This window comes from Stenella coeruleoalba (assembly GCF_951394435.1).
Source record: "Stenella coeruleoalba genome assembly, chromosome: 12".
Classification (NCBI taxonomy): Eukaryota; Metazoa; Chordata; class Mammalia; order Artiodactyla; family Delphinidae; genus Stenella; species Stenella coeruleoalba.
In genome coordinates, this window is record NC_137158.1 from 81,082,859 (window position 1) to 81,095,103 (window position 12,245).

The 12,245-nt window shown below is 47.8% G+C and overlaps 1 protein-coding gene across 1 annotated transcript in view; it reads left to right on the plus strand.

Annotated features, from left to right (window-relative positions):
- The window catches only part of SNX9 (sorting nexin 9), a 92,641-nt gene extending 87,769 nt beyond the window's left edge, over positions 1 to 4,872 (plus strand). The window contains 2 exon segments of the mRNA XM_079939135.1: positions 1,814 to 1,905; positions 3,217 to 4,872. Coding sequence (XP_079795261.1) covers positions 1,814 to 1,905; positions 3,217 to 3,264 — 140 coding nt within the window. The 3' untranslated portion in view covers positions 3,265 to 4,872.
- The last annotated feature ends 7,373 nt before the right edge of the window (positions 4,873 to 12,245 follow it).

Below are 12,245 nucleotides of genomic sequence, written 5' to 3' on the forward strand. Positions count from 1 at the left end.
TTAAACCTGTACATTTTTATTATTTCTTGGAGACCTTGAAGATTCCTTTCATAACCTTTAATATCAGCCCCTATCCAGATTAGATTCCAGCGTTCAGCTTTCAGCAGCATGTAACCTCCTGAGACCATAGAATGTGAAGGGAGTTTGAACATAGCATTTTTGGCATAGTTTGACTGTAAATAAAGAGAAAATATTAATGTTTTGAGTGTTTTCCAGCAGATAGGAGCAGTGAATGGATTTTTCCTCTTTTGGTGGATGGATAGAACATACATGGGCAAAGGAGGAAGGGGAAGGATGTTCCAGTGTGAACAAAAGCACACAAAATAATGGTACCAGATTAGGTCATTGGCCTTTGGGAATGAAACACACTTGGAGAGTATTAGGGGAAAAATTCTGGTGATTGTGGAGGGCCTCGAAAGCCAGGCGGAAGAGTCTAGACTTGCTGTGGGCATTAAGAAGCCATTAAAAGGTTTTGATGGGGGCTTCCCTGGTGGCGCAGTGGTTGAGAGTCCGCCTGCCGATGCAGGTGACACGGGTTCGTACCCTGGTCCGGGAAGATCCCACATGCTGCGGAGCGGCTGGGCTCGTGAGCCATGGCCGCCGAGCCTGTGCGTCTGGAGCCTGTGCTCCGCAACGGGAGAGGCCACAACAGTGAGAGGCCCGCGTACAGCAAAAAAAAAAAAAGGTTTTGATGGAAAAATGAAACAAACAAAAAAGCACTGCTCAAGGGAGAGGGTTTGCTAGTGAGTGGGGGAGGGCGTGTGCAAATCAGGGGCTGACGTTAATCAGACAGCCCGACCAGAGACCTGACTCCTGCTGTCTGAGATTTTGAGAACCCGAAGAAGATGAGGTGCTAGGGGAGAGAATGAAGGGTATTTGCGGGCTTTTCTAAAGGACATCCTTCGGGACTAGGGAAGGTGTGGGAGAAGGGAAGAATGTGTGAAAGGCGTCCAGAAGTAAACAGGGAAGCCTGACTGAAGCTTTGGGCTTTGAAGGGTTTTGAACGGGGCAGTTGGTTTTGAACTTGTGTTTGGGGTTATCCAAATAAATAAACGAGAGGCTTTGTACAACTTTTGTAACAACATAAAACTCAGAACAGTGAGCTTTTTGTAGGAATTTATGCAGGCAGTTGGCTTTGTAGGTGTGGAGTATAAGTAAGGGAAGCCCTGATAAGGAGGCGTCTCCAGAGTTGGTGATGGGGTGACAGTGCTGAGAGGCAAAGTTAGAGACGGGATTCATTTGCTGAATCGGTACATTCAGCAAACAGGAAGGATGGGCGTGTGACCCTCTGCCTGGAGAGAGCCTGAGTTCTGGCAGCCCTGGTGCTCAGCGGCACCAGGCTCCACTCTGAAGAGGGCCTTGCTCACGTCTCACTCCTCTGCCCAGGTTTTCAGAGTCCCTCAGGAGACCTGCCTGGGCAGTCTCTGTGCAGGAGGGGACATGGCAGCCAGCGGGTGCCTCGCTAGGTCCACTGTAAACAGACTTGACGTTCTGAGCTGCAGCCGCCTGTAGACGGTGAGACCAAGTCGGTTTCCTGCTCAAACAGGAGTTGCCATTTGGGTGATTATCTATATTGGGCCTTATAGGATTTTATTAACGTGCCAATCAACAGTAATTGTCCATCTACTGAAGAGCATTGTTTGCCATTAACTGTTCAAATTGTTTTTCTAGGCTCTTTCTAGCATTTTGTCAGGAACTGTCACGGGCCAACCGGATTAAATCGGTTGATGATTAATCATAACCAAGCAGAGACACCAGTTGTGGCCGTTTGAAGTCCGGGGGGCACTGACTGTTGTCTTGGTTTTGGTTGTAGCTGAGATGAATCACTTCCACAGTAACCGGATCTATGACTACAACAGCGTCATCCGCCTGTACCTGGAGCAGCAGGTGCAGTTCTACGAGACGGTGAGTCGGCCCTGCTCCCAGGCCTCTGTGCACACGGGGAAGGCAGGGTTCCTGCTCACGTACGTTGACCCTATGAAGTTAATCTGCTTGTATTTTTTAACCCTAACTAATAAACCAAAGGTGGCTAAATATTGGGCAGGGGTTTTTCCAATCTCTTTTAATCAAATCCGCCTTTTCCTTTGAATAACACTGGGTTAAAAGGGGGTTTATTTTTTTAAGAAGAAGATTATTGGATGCTGGTTGTGAGGCCCCAAGAAGCCCTTATTGTGTGGTCCCTTTCCCTCCCTCCAGCCCCTCTGTGCACAGGGAACACTGTGAATGAGATGAGGTCACCCTGCCGTCCCTGCCGGCTCTCAGCTGGGGAAGGAGCCTGGCACCATTGCAGGACAGCACAGACTGGCTTTGTTTGTGAGTGAGGTTTTCGCAGTGTACCAGAGGGATCTCAGAAAGAAGACGAAAACGAGAGGGAGGGTGAAACCATAGATATTTTCACTCAGGAACCAGTAATGAAAATGTTAACTTTTGTGCCTCAGCATAGCAATTCTGTTATTTACCAGAGTGTACAGAAAACAGAGATCTGGCATGTATTGAATAAATGGAAACTCAGACATCGAAGACAAGTTCTGTAACTTACACAGTGACCGTGTGTTGGCTGCCATGTTTCTTACTAAGTTTTCCACTGTTTCCATGGTGTCATCTCATGTATGTTCAGGGATAATGATAGGCAAGCCCCAGGCCCACATCCATGCACGCGTCATCTTATCTTTGGGTGGACACTGCCGCACGTGTCTCTCCAACAGTCATTCTTGGAAGGGAGCTGTGGCTGATGTGCTCTGTGCATATTGTCCACTGCGTGTTGGAAACAGTTGGTTTCAGAGACGAGCTGAAGGCGCATCCTGTCTCCACACTGTGTAGCAGCAGCTGGGCCCCGTGGGGAGCCGCTCGTCCGCCGAGTCTCAGGAGTTCACAGGTGTCCGCGAGGGCAGGGGAGTCTGGGCCAGCACGGAGACCGGATCCCCCGGATCCCTGGAGGACAGGCGGATGGTCTAGGAACGATGCTGCACAGCGTGGCAGCAGCTGCGCTGTGGGAAGCAAGGAGCGGGGCTTCCTGCAAGCCGGGCACCACCGCGACCGGGGTTTAGGAAGGCCTCTCCACTGCCCGGAGGCTGGGTTGGTGCTGGAGAGACTAGGAGCATCGACCAGTTCAAGGATTTGAAACTTTTGCCATGTTTAACTCAGAAGACGTGGAAATAATAGAGTGCCGTGAAGTCACGGTGGGGGATGTCTCACAGTTGTTCTGTTTTTCACCAGATTGCGGAAAAGCTGAGGCAGGCCCTCGGTCGCTTCCCGGTGATGTAGAACAGAACGAACGTGAAGAAACGCCGAAGTGCTTCCTTCTGACTTGGGGCAACGCAATTTAATTTTCTCCCTCCATCATCCAAAAAGAAAGAAGGAAAACCAAAAAGAAATAGAGTTGGAAAAAACTGCATTTCCTTTAAGCGCCTAAATGCATCAGTTCTTTAGGGATAGTCTTTTGTTCACTTCCACATCCATTATTTAAACCAATGGAAGGAAACTGTCTATTTTGGGAAAGTACTTAAAGTTTGTCAGAATTTTGAATGGAAAATTAGGGGTTTCCCCAAGGATATTTTACATAAAAATGTAATCGATGAGTCACCCACGACCTTCCAGTTCTTACCCAATGTCAGATAATTACTAATTGCTTTCTTAAAAATAGGAAATATGCCAGAGTAAAAAATATATATGTTTGTATATTTTTATAACTCTTTTCAGCCCTTTGGGATTCCTGTCTATTTAGGAAGATCTACATGCCTTTCGCTGAGATATTTATGACTCAAGTGCTTACATTTCCTGGAGAGAGAAAGCAAAGAGGGGCTCCCGGGGCTGCGGCCCCTCATGTGCCCGTGACGCACGTGTCCCTTCAGAGGACAAAGCTTGGCCGAACCCCGGGATCAGAGCTCCTGTGCCCACTACCCTAAAGTGCCGTCTGCTGGGAGGAGCGCCTCCCTCCTCAGGCTTCTTCCCGAGCCCCGGTAAGGCTGGAAGAATTCACCGAGAAAGCTGGGGACGCCCTCTGCCTCTGCTCCCGGGGAGGGAGCGGCCGTGCTGACCCTGCACCCGGGAGGGCCGGCCCTGTGGGCAGACGTACCTCCCGAGCTTTCCACTCATTTTTAAGTCTCGAGGTGTTCGGTGAGACCTCGTGAAACATGCCAGGGAAAGCGAGATTTGCCGCTTGACCTGATTTAGACTAGCGGGCCAGTGGGAATTATCTGAAAAGATAAAGCACAGGTTAGCAGACCTCTCCCGGCCCCCCAAATGGAAGGAGTTTAGGGGCTGAGGAGGGCGGCAGCCCGCATAATGTGCGGTCATCCCAAGCTTTTACGTTTGAGAAAAAGCACAGAGCTATGTTATTCCCGACGGTACCCTAAACTTCAGACAGAATTTTCCTGATCACTAATACTTCCCTTAATGGCATAAAGCCAAACAGGATCTTTGCAAAGCGTCAGCTTTAACTCTGGACACTCGCAGACACAGTCTCACTCCTGCAGATGTCGGCGTCCTGCACAGCTGCCTTACTGCATCCTCTCCACCTGCTTTCACTCTTCTGACCTGATAGTTACATGATAGAAAATGGAAATTTTGGGCCAGCACAAATAAAGTGAAACCAAAAAATAAATACCAGAGGAAAACAAATGAACAGGAATATGAGAACTTCTTGCTCTTCAATATCACGGGTTTTTTGTTAATGTTTTATAAGAAATTTTCCCTACTTGATTTTTCTTTTATAAAATCTCATAGAACAGTGTTTATGTTACAGCCATTTAATGTATGTACAAATTGTAAAGAATATGTATAAATGTTTTACACAAATGTAAGAGCATGTAGAAGCCAACATATAAATAAATTGTTAAAAAACTGTACAGTAAATTCTCAAGCACTTTTTCAAAACGCTTTTTGGTGTTTTCGTGTGATTTTTTTTTTTTTTTTTGATAATTGTTTCTTGTTGCCGGCTGCTGAAAAGAGTGCAGGCAATGAGTTTTGCCCTAAAACCTATTGCTCTTGACATGAATTAATAATGCTAGTTCCTTAAATCAGAGTTATCAACCTGGGAAGCATGTCACAGTCACCTGGAGAGCAGTAAGAACACTGCTTACTGCTGCCCAGTGTGTTAGGGTTCTCTAGAGACACAGCACCTACGGGGTGTGTGTATTCATTCTTTACGTGAGGTTTACTTCTCTTGATACTCCATATCTTAATTCTGTGGTGTAAATTCCGTCACCTTGTCCTTCAGGGGTGTCCAGGGAGGGGCTGTGGCTCTGCAGCTGTCCACTGGGGGGGGCGGTGTCTGCACATCGGGCAGAGCCCAGGCCTGTCTTCTCTTCCTCGGCCGCTCATCGCGGGGAGCTCCCCGTGAGGCCTTAGGTGCGGGCTGGGAGGAGAAGGCAGTGTTGCGGGAGTGGGGGCCACGGCATTCGGCCACTTCCTCGTGTAACTTGAGCCTTCAGGGCCTTTAGCTATCACAGAAGAGCTTTAATTATAGAATAATTTATAATTTTTATAAATCTTGACAATGTAAAACTAGTAGATAAATGTCTGGAGAGGAGAGGTAAAGGCATGGTGGAGGAAAAGGTCAGTCCACTTGTCGATCGTGTGACACTGGTTGCCCATCCCCAGAAGCACCAGGTCCAGGACGTCAACCCCCTGTAAGGTTTGCAGGTGTTGAGGTCACCAAGAAACACACAACTCACACAGGCTCTGGATGGAATGTAAAGAAGAGACAGAGTAAGACCAGCCTCAGTGATGAGCGTTGGTCCCCATGACCAGTGGGAGATGGTCTGTACCCATCCCTCTACTGCAGCAGGTGACGGACTCCAACCCTCCTCACTGGGAACAGCTGGAGCAGTGGGACTGGCCAGGCGATTAAGCAGAACAAAGAAGCACACGTCCAGCCCGGAACAGGGTGAGATATTCCTGAGTAAAGAGGCTTGCCCAGGCTCTGAGGGCTCTTTATCTCCATGTATGGCAACGTTCCAGGCTCACTCTCTTGTGGCCATGCAGGAGTGGAAAGACTGTGCCCGGGAGACTCTGCCTTTCCCCACACTCCTGTCCACATCCGCAGTGGAGGGACTCGAGATCCTGTCTTAAAGGTTGGGAATCCAAACTATGAATGTCTATTGTTTAAAGTAGTAAAAGCACTCGAGTGACTATGTTTATGGCTGAGTAATTGCTGAGTGGAACTAATGACAATAATGAGGGAGGAAGGTACTTTTTTCCTATGTGTGTTTCTTAATTTTTTTCAGCCTGTTTGATTTAAAATCCTTTTCTCCAAGAAAGTAAGAAGAATTTGAGTTCCTTCCCCAAGGTCCTCTTGCTCTCCAGCTGGCTTTGCCAGCTATGCCAAGAACGCAGAGTCCTCACTGCTTTTCACCTAGCCTGATGGTCAGCACTGTTTGCAGCGAACAGCCTTGGTGGATGAGATAAAGGTCTAGGAAGAAGAGCAGGTGTTCCTACTGCTTGCTATAAAATGCGGGTTTCCCAAGCTCCAGGTTCCTTTCCACAAGAAGGCGTCCCTCAGGCGCCCCCTAGTTGCCCCTGATGGACTTGCAAGGCAGGAAGGGGAGAACCAGCCTGTGAGCTGAAGCTCCCCGGCCGGCTGTGCCGCTGGAAATTGAATTACCCATTGTCTCCGACTCAGGGGTTTCATTCTTCTGCGGGCATCCATGAAACAGCAACAGACTAACTAATTTGCTTGTAAATAGAACAAAATCAAATCCCAGACCCAGCAGTTACTTCTGTAGGAAAACTTTTTTTTAAAATTTATTGAAGTATAGTTGATTTACAATGTTGTGTTAATTTCTGCTGTACAGCAAAGTGATTCAGTTATACATATATACATTCTTTTTCATATTCTTTTCCATTATGGTTTATCACAGGATATTGAATATAGTTCCCTGTGCTGTACAGTAGGACCTTGTTGTCTGTATATTTTATATACAGTAGTTTGCATCTGCTAACCCCAAACCCCCAGTCCATCCCTCCCGCACCCACCTCCCCCTTGGCAACCACACGTCTGTTCTCTATGTGAGTCTGTTTCTGTTTTGTAGATAAATTCATTTGTGTCATATTTTAGATTCCACATATAAATGATATCATATGGTATTTGTTTTTCTGACTTCACTTAGTATGATCATCTCCAGGTCCATCCATGTTGCTGCAAATGGCATTATTTCATTCTTTTTTATGGCTGAGTAGTATTCCATTGTATATATAAACCACATCTTCTTTATCCGTTCATGTGTCTGTGGACATTTAGGTTGTTTCCATGTCTCAGCTATTGTGAATAGTGCTGCTATGAACACTGGGGTGCATGTATCTTTTTGAATTATAGTTTTGTCCAGATACATGCCCAGGAGTGGGATTGCTGGGTCATATGGCAACTCTAGTTTTAGCTTTTTGAGGAACCTCCATACTGTTTTCCATAGTGGCTGCACCAATGTAAAACATTTTTAAAAACAAAGAATAAGAAACCCAATCAAAAAATGGGCAAAAGACCTAAACAGACATTTCTCCAAAGAAGACATGTAGATGGCCAAGAGGCACATGAAAAGATGTTCATCATCGCTAATTATTAGAGAAATGCAAATCAGAACTACAATGAGGTATCACCTCACACTGGTCAAAATGGCCATCATTAACAAGTCTACAAATAACAAATGCTGGAGAAGGTATGGAGAAAAGGGAACCCTCCTCCACTGTTGGTGGGAATGTAAATTGGTGCAGTTGGGAACAAACTACAGTTTTAGCAAAGCAGAAGGAGATTTTTTCCCTAGCTTTATTGAGCTATAATTGACATATAACCTTGTGTGAGCTTAAGGTGTACAACGTCATGATTTGATATGTGTGTATATCTGCAAATGATTGCCAAGCTTAGTAAGGTTAGTGAACACATCGATCGCCTCACATAGTTATACTTGTGCGTGTGTGAGGTGAGAAGTTTTAAGATCTACCCTCTTACATAGCTTTCATATATATAACACAGTATTTTAACTGTACCCATGCTGTGTGAATGCTGTTGACAATTCAAAGGCCAACAGTGGGTGAGATTTTTTAGCTTCTGAGTCAAGACTAAGTTCAAAGGTCTTTAGGTGGGAATACACATCCGTATCTTAAGCCAAAAAAAAAAGTGATAAAGTTCAATTAAGCAAATCAGTTTGTAGGATTTTCAGAACTCTTTGAGGGGGGGAGAGAGAGAAATGTGTGTACCATGAAGCAGGAACCTGGGCCATGCACGACCAACTGCTTTTAAGTTTGAAGCACTGGTGTTTTTGGTTTTGGGATTTTTTTAATGGTTGAGGGCTTCTCACCTGGCTCATGTCTGGGAGCTGCCCTGTAGAGGGGGTGCCTGGAGCAAAGTTGGGGAGGCCCAGGGGGTGGGGTTGGTGGTGAGTCATCAATTCCAGAGAAAAGCCACCGACATAACTGAAAATGATGTTGGTTCACCAGAAAGCCAGAGTCCTGCACTTCTCTGGGTATAAAACAGTGTCGGGGCATGTGGTGGTGAGCATGGACATGGCGGCCGCCCACGGCCAGGTGCCTGGGCCCAGAGGGAACACATAGCCCTGCCACTTGTCCTGAGAGCATCGGTTCTCAGTCATAGGTAACATTGCCCTCAGGAGACATTGGCAGTTCCTGGGGACATTTACTGAGGACTTACTGTCATCTGGTGGGTAGAAGCCAGAGCGACTGCTGAACACCCTCCAATGCACAGAACAGCCCCCATGAAAAATTATCCACCCAAAGTGTCAACGGTACGCAAACGGAGAAACGCTGCTTTAAAGCAGACGCAACTGTGATTTGCCTTGGGACCGATAGGTGTTTTCAGGACACAGAGATGGCACTCAACAAATGCATGTGGATGAGGATAAAAACCTATTATCAATAAAATCTAGGAGTGCCCAGGGTAGTGCTGGAATAGAGCGTGCCCAGAGAGGCTTTAAGGCCGAGAATGCAAAACCTGAACCAGGAAGCAGCACATGGGCTGAGACTGAGCTTCTCCAGTGGTTCTTTGGGGGTAAGACGATGAGTGATCTTTATATAAGATTACATTTTTCTGAGTTTTTTAACGATGATCTTGTATTATAATTCAAAACAATGTAGTGAACCACATGGTGGCTCTAGCCAACACTGCTGTATGCTATACCAGAAGGCTGTCAAAGAGAGTAGATCCAGAGAGTTCTCATCACAAGGAGAAAGTTTTTTTTCTTTTCTTTTTATCCTATCCATATGAGATGATGGATGTCAGCTGAACCTATTATAATCATTTCATAATATGTGTAAATCAGGCTGTACACGTCAAACTTATACAGTGATGTGGGTCAATTATTTTTCTATAAAACTGGGAAAATGAATAAAAATGTATTTGACATTACTAAAAAAAATTTTTTTTAAGCTGTTAGAATGATCTAGTTTCCTAAACCATCTGTTTCCTGGGCAGTATTAGTACCACCCATTAGAAATGGGCTGATTCTCGCTGTATGTGCAGACCTCAGTTCATCTGCTAGTTCAACCTTGTGAGGTGGGAATCATCGAAAATTTGAAGACCTTCCTCCTGGTGAAGGAAACCCTTGGTAACGGAAAGAGGTCTGAATTATGAGTCGGATCCCTGGGCTGTGTCTGACACATCTGTCACCTTGAACAAGTCATGTGAGCTCTCTTGGACCCTAGTCCCCTCAGCCACAGAGTGGCTGGGCTAAGAACAGATGTGTCCCAGAGCCCTTCCCAGCCCTGGGCCCTTCTTGAGTCGCCCACACGAGGGCAGGGTGTGGGCGTGGGCCCACAACCCCGTGGCTTCAGTGGGGTCAGCCACCCCTGGACTGGCTCCCGAGTGACCCTTTGGGACCCAGTCCCAGTGAGTTTAAGGGCAGAGCAGCGTGTGTCCCAAACTTCATCACTCATCAACCCTGCCAATTCAAAAGCAGGACCTGGCCCCAACTTCCACCTGCTGCTCTAGGCACATCTCACCTGGCAGGAGACAGAGGTGAGCTCATGAGCAGATGCGATCCAGGGTGAGTGTCGGATTACCCTCTTTTTTTCCTACAAACCTTCTTGATCTCAAAGTGGTCAGCCAGCGCGAATCGACTCCACAGCAGTTGGTGAGGGGAGGTGCAGATGTCGATTCTGTCTTCTGTAATGGTCATTGTCACTGTCGTCACACATGGGTCCATTGAAGTGCAGGAGTGACCCCCCTCTGCCCCATACCTGCCAAGCACGTTCTGAGTTCCGAGCATCAGTCAGCACTCACTCGCGCCCTTTGCCTCGACAAACCCTGAGCCTTCATGAAATGATGAGCCTGTAAACTAATGAGGGAGTTCTGTAATCTTTCTGTTTCCTAGTGTGGGCGTTAGTTTGGCTACGAGAGAGGAGACTGGTTGTCTCCAAGGCTTTAAAAGTTATTGCTGGTGCTTCGGCATGCAGCTTCCTTCTAAGCAGCACTGTCTCTCAGAGAATCTTGGAGACACTGTGAGCTTATTATTTGAACATTAAATCCAATATCATGTGATGCACTTTGGCTGGAAAGCTAACGTGAGGCATGTGACAGGCCTGGAGTGAGGCCTGCGGCCTTGTTGAAATCGAGCCCGCGGCTGGGGGCAGGGCCCATCCCTCCTGCCGGCCGAGCGGTCAGCTCACCGCTTCTCACTCCCGCTGCCTAATGTGGATTGTTCTTTAAATCGATTCTGTTCTCCGAGTGGCACCCATACGTTTTTGGCTAATAGTGACTTTCTATTTTGCTTTTTAGCCATCAGATGTAGCTCATTCTCAAGTGAAGAGGGGAAGGGGCGCAGTTAATAACGGAAAGTCTGGACTCAGGGCTGCCCCTGGAGTTGCACGTAGGATGTCCCCTTGGTCCAGGTCAACCTGCTCCCCAGCTCCTTCCCACGCAGATACAGAAACATCTCAGGCTGCATTCAGTTCACTCCTTCGTTTAATAACGTTGGCTGCTGTGATTACTGATTCACCTGGACCTCGAGGAGATGCTGTGCCTTAGCCCTCGAGGACCTCGGTCAGGCCAAGGGACAGCAAGCAGAGAGGCCGCAAGCAGGGAGAGCAGGCTGGACGCACAGAACCGAAAGGCTGTGAGCAGAGGGACGACACATGGCCCGGCTCCGGGCTGACCACCCCGGCCTTGCTTCTGCAGTAACCGGAGCTCTGAGTGGACTTGCGTTTTTGACACTCCCTCCAGTCCAGACGGGAGACTGGTCGTGGAGGACGCGCGTGAGCCCCTGCTGAGGGGGTGCCTTTCTGAGGACCCTGCCAGATGCCTGAGGCAGGATGTCGTCCCACTGCAGCTGCTGCCTCTCTGACCTATTCCCAGCCCCGTGTGAGTCCTGGGAATCGTTTGGCCCATTGATTTCTGCTGGTTGCATCACTGTTCTCACGTGGTGTCCTCACAGGGGCGCGTGGGGCAACGTTCAGCGAGAGCCTTGTCTCTAGGGGCTGGAGACAGCTAACAGCTGCAGCCGTTCTGCAGCTCTCCAGAACACAGTCTTTCTCTGTAGCTCCCTTCTCTCCTGAACTCCGCCCGTCTAATCCTAGCAGCCTTCCTCTCCCAGAACTCTGATCTGTCTCTTCAACTCAGTGAGACCACAGAACTCTATGTGGTTTCCCCCTCCCTGTACTGAGCCTAGAATCTGCATTCAGGCAGAATTTGGGGCCATAACGGGGCTCACCTATTTCTCTTCTCTCAGTGGTCAGAGTCCCGTGATGCCTGTTGTCTAAAGTCTGAACCCATTTTTCATATATTCTGTTTTTCTCTATTTAAGGAGAGGTAACCTGCCCTCTGTTACTTCATCAAGGCTGGAAGTGGAAAGCCTGTCATTTATTTTTAGAGTCTGAGGTGAGGGTAGTTCCCCATCCACGGAGAACATCTCAGCACACGTTCCTCAAAACGTACTTTAATTTTCAGCCATGTTCTAGCGGTCCCTGCACGTTACACCTTCATCATCATTTTGTTCTCATCTTCCTCTGCGCCCGCTGAGGGATCACGCTTCCCCATCTCCGTAGAATTAGACATCACTGTGTGACTTGCTTTAGCCACAGAAACGTAGTTGGGAGCATCGAGGACACTTCCTACTGCTCATCTCTCAGCTCCTATTTTCCGTCATGCTATGACAGCGGGAGTAAGTGTTGACATGAGGGGGAGGAAAAGTTGAAGCACACAGAGGAGAGGTGGCCTGGAGAGCGCTGGGACCCACAGCAGAATTTGCACGAGCAAGGAGGAGACTCCTCCACGTGGAGCCACTGAGGTCTGGAGCTGTTTT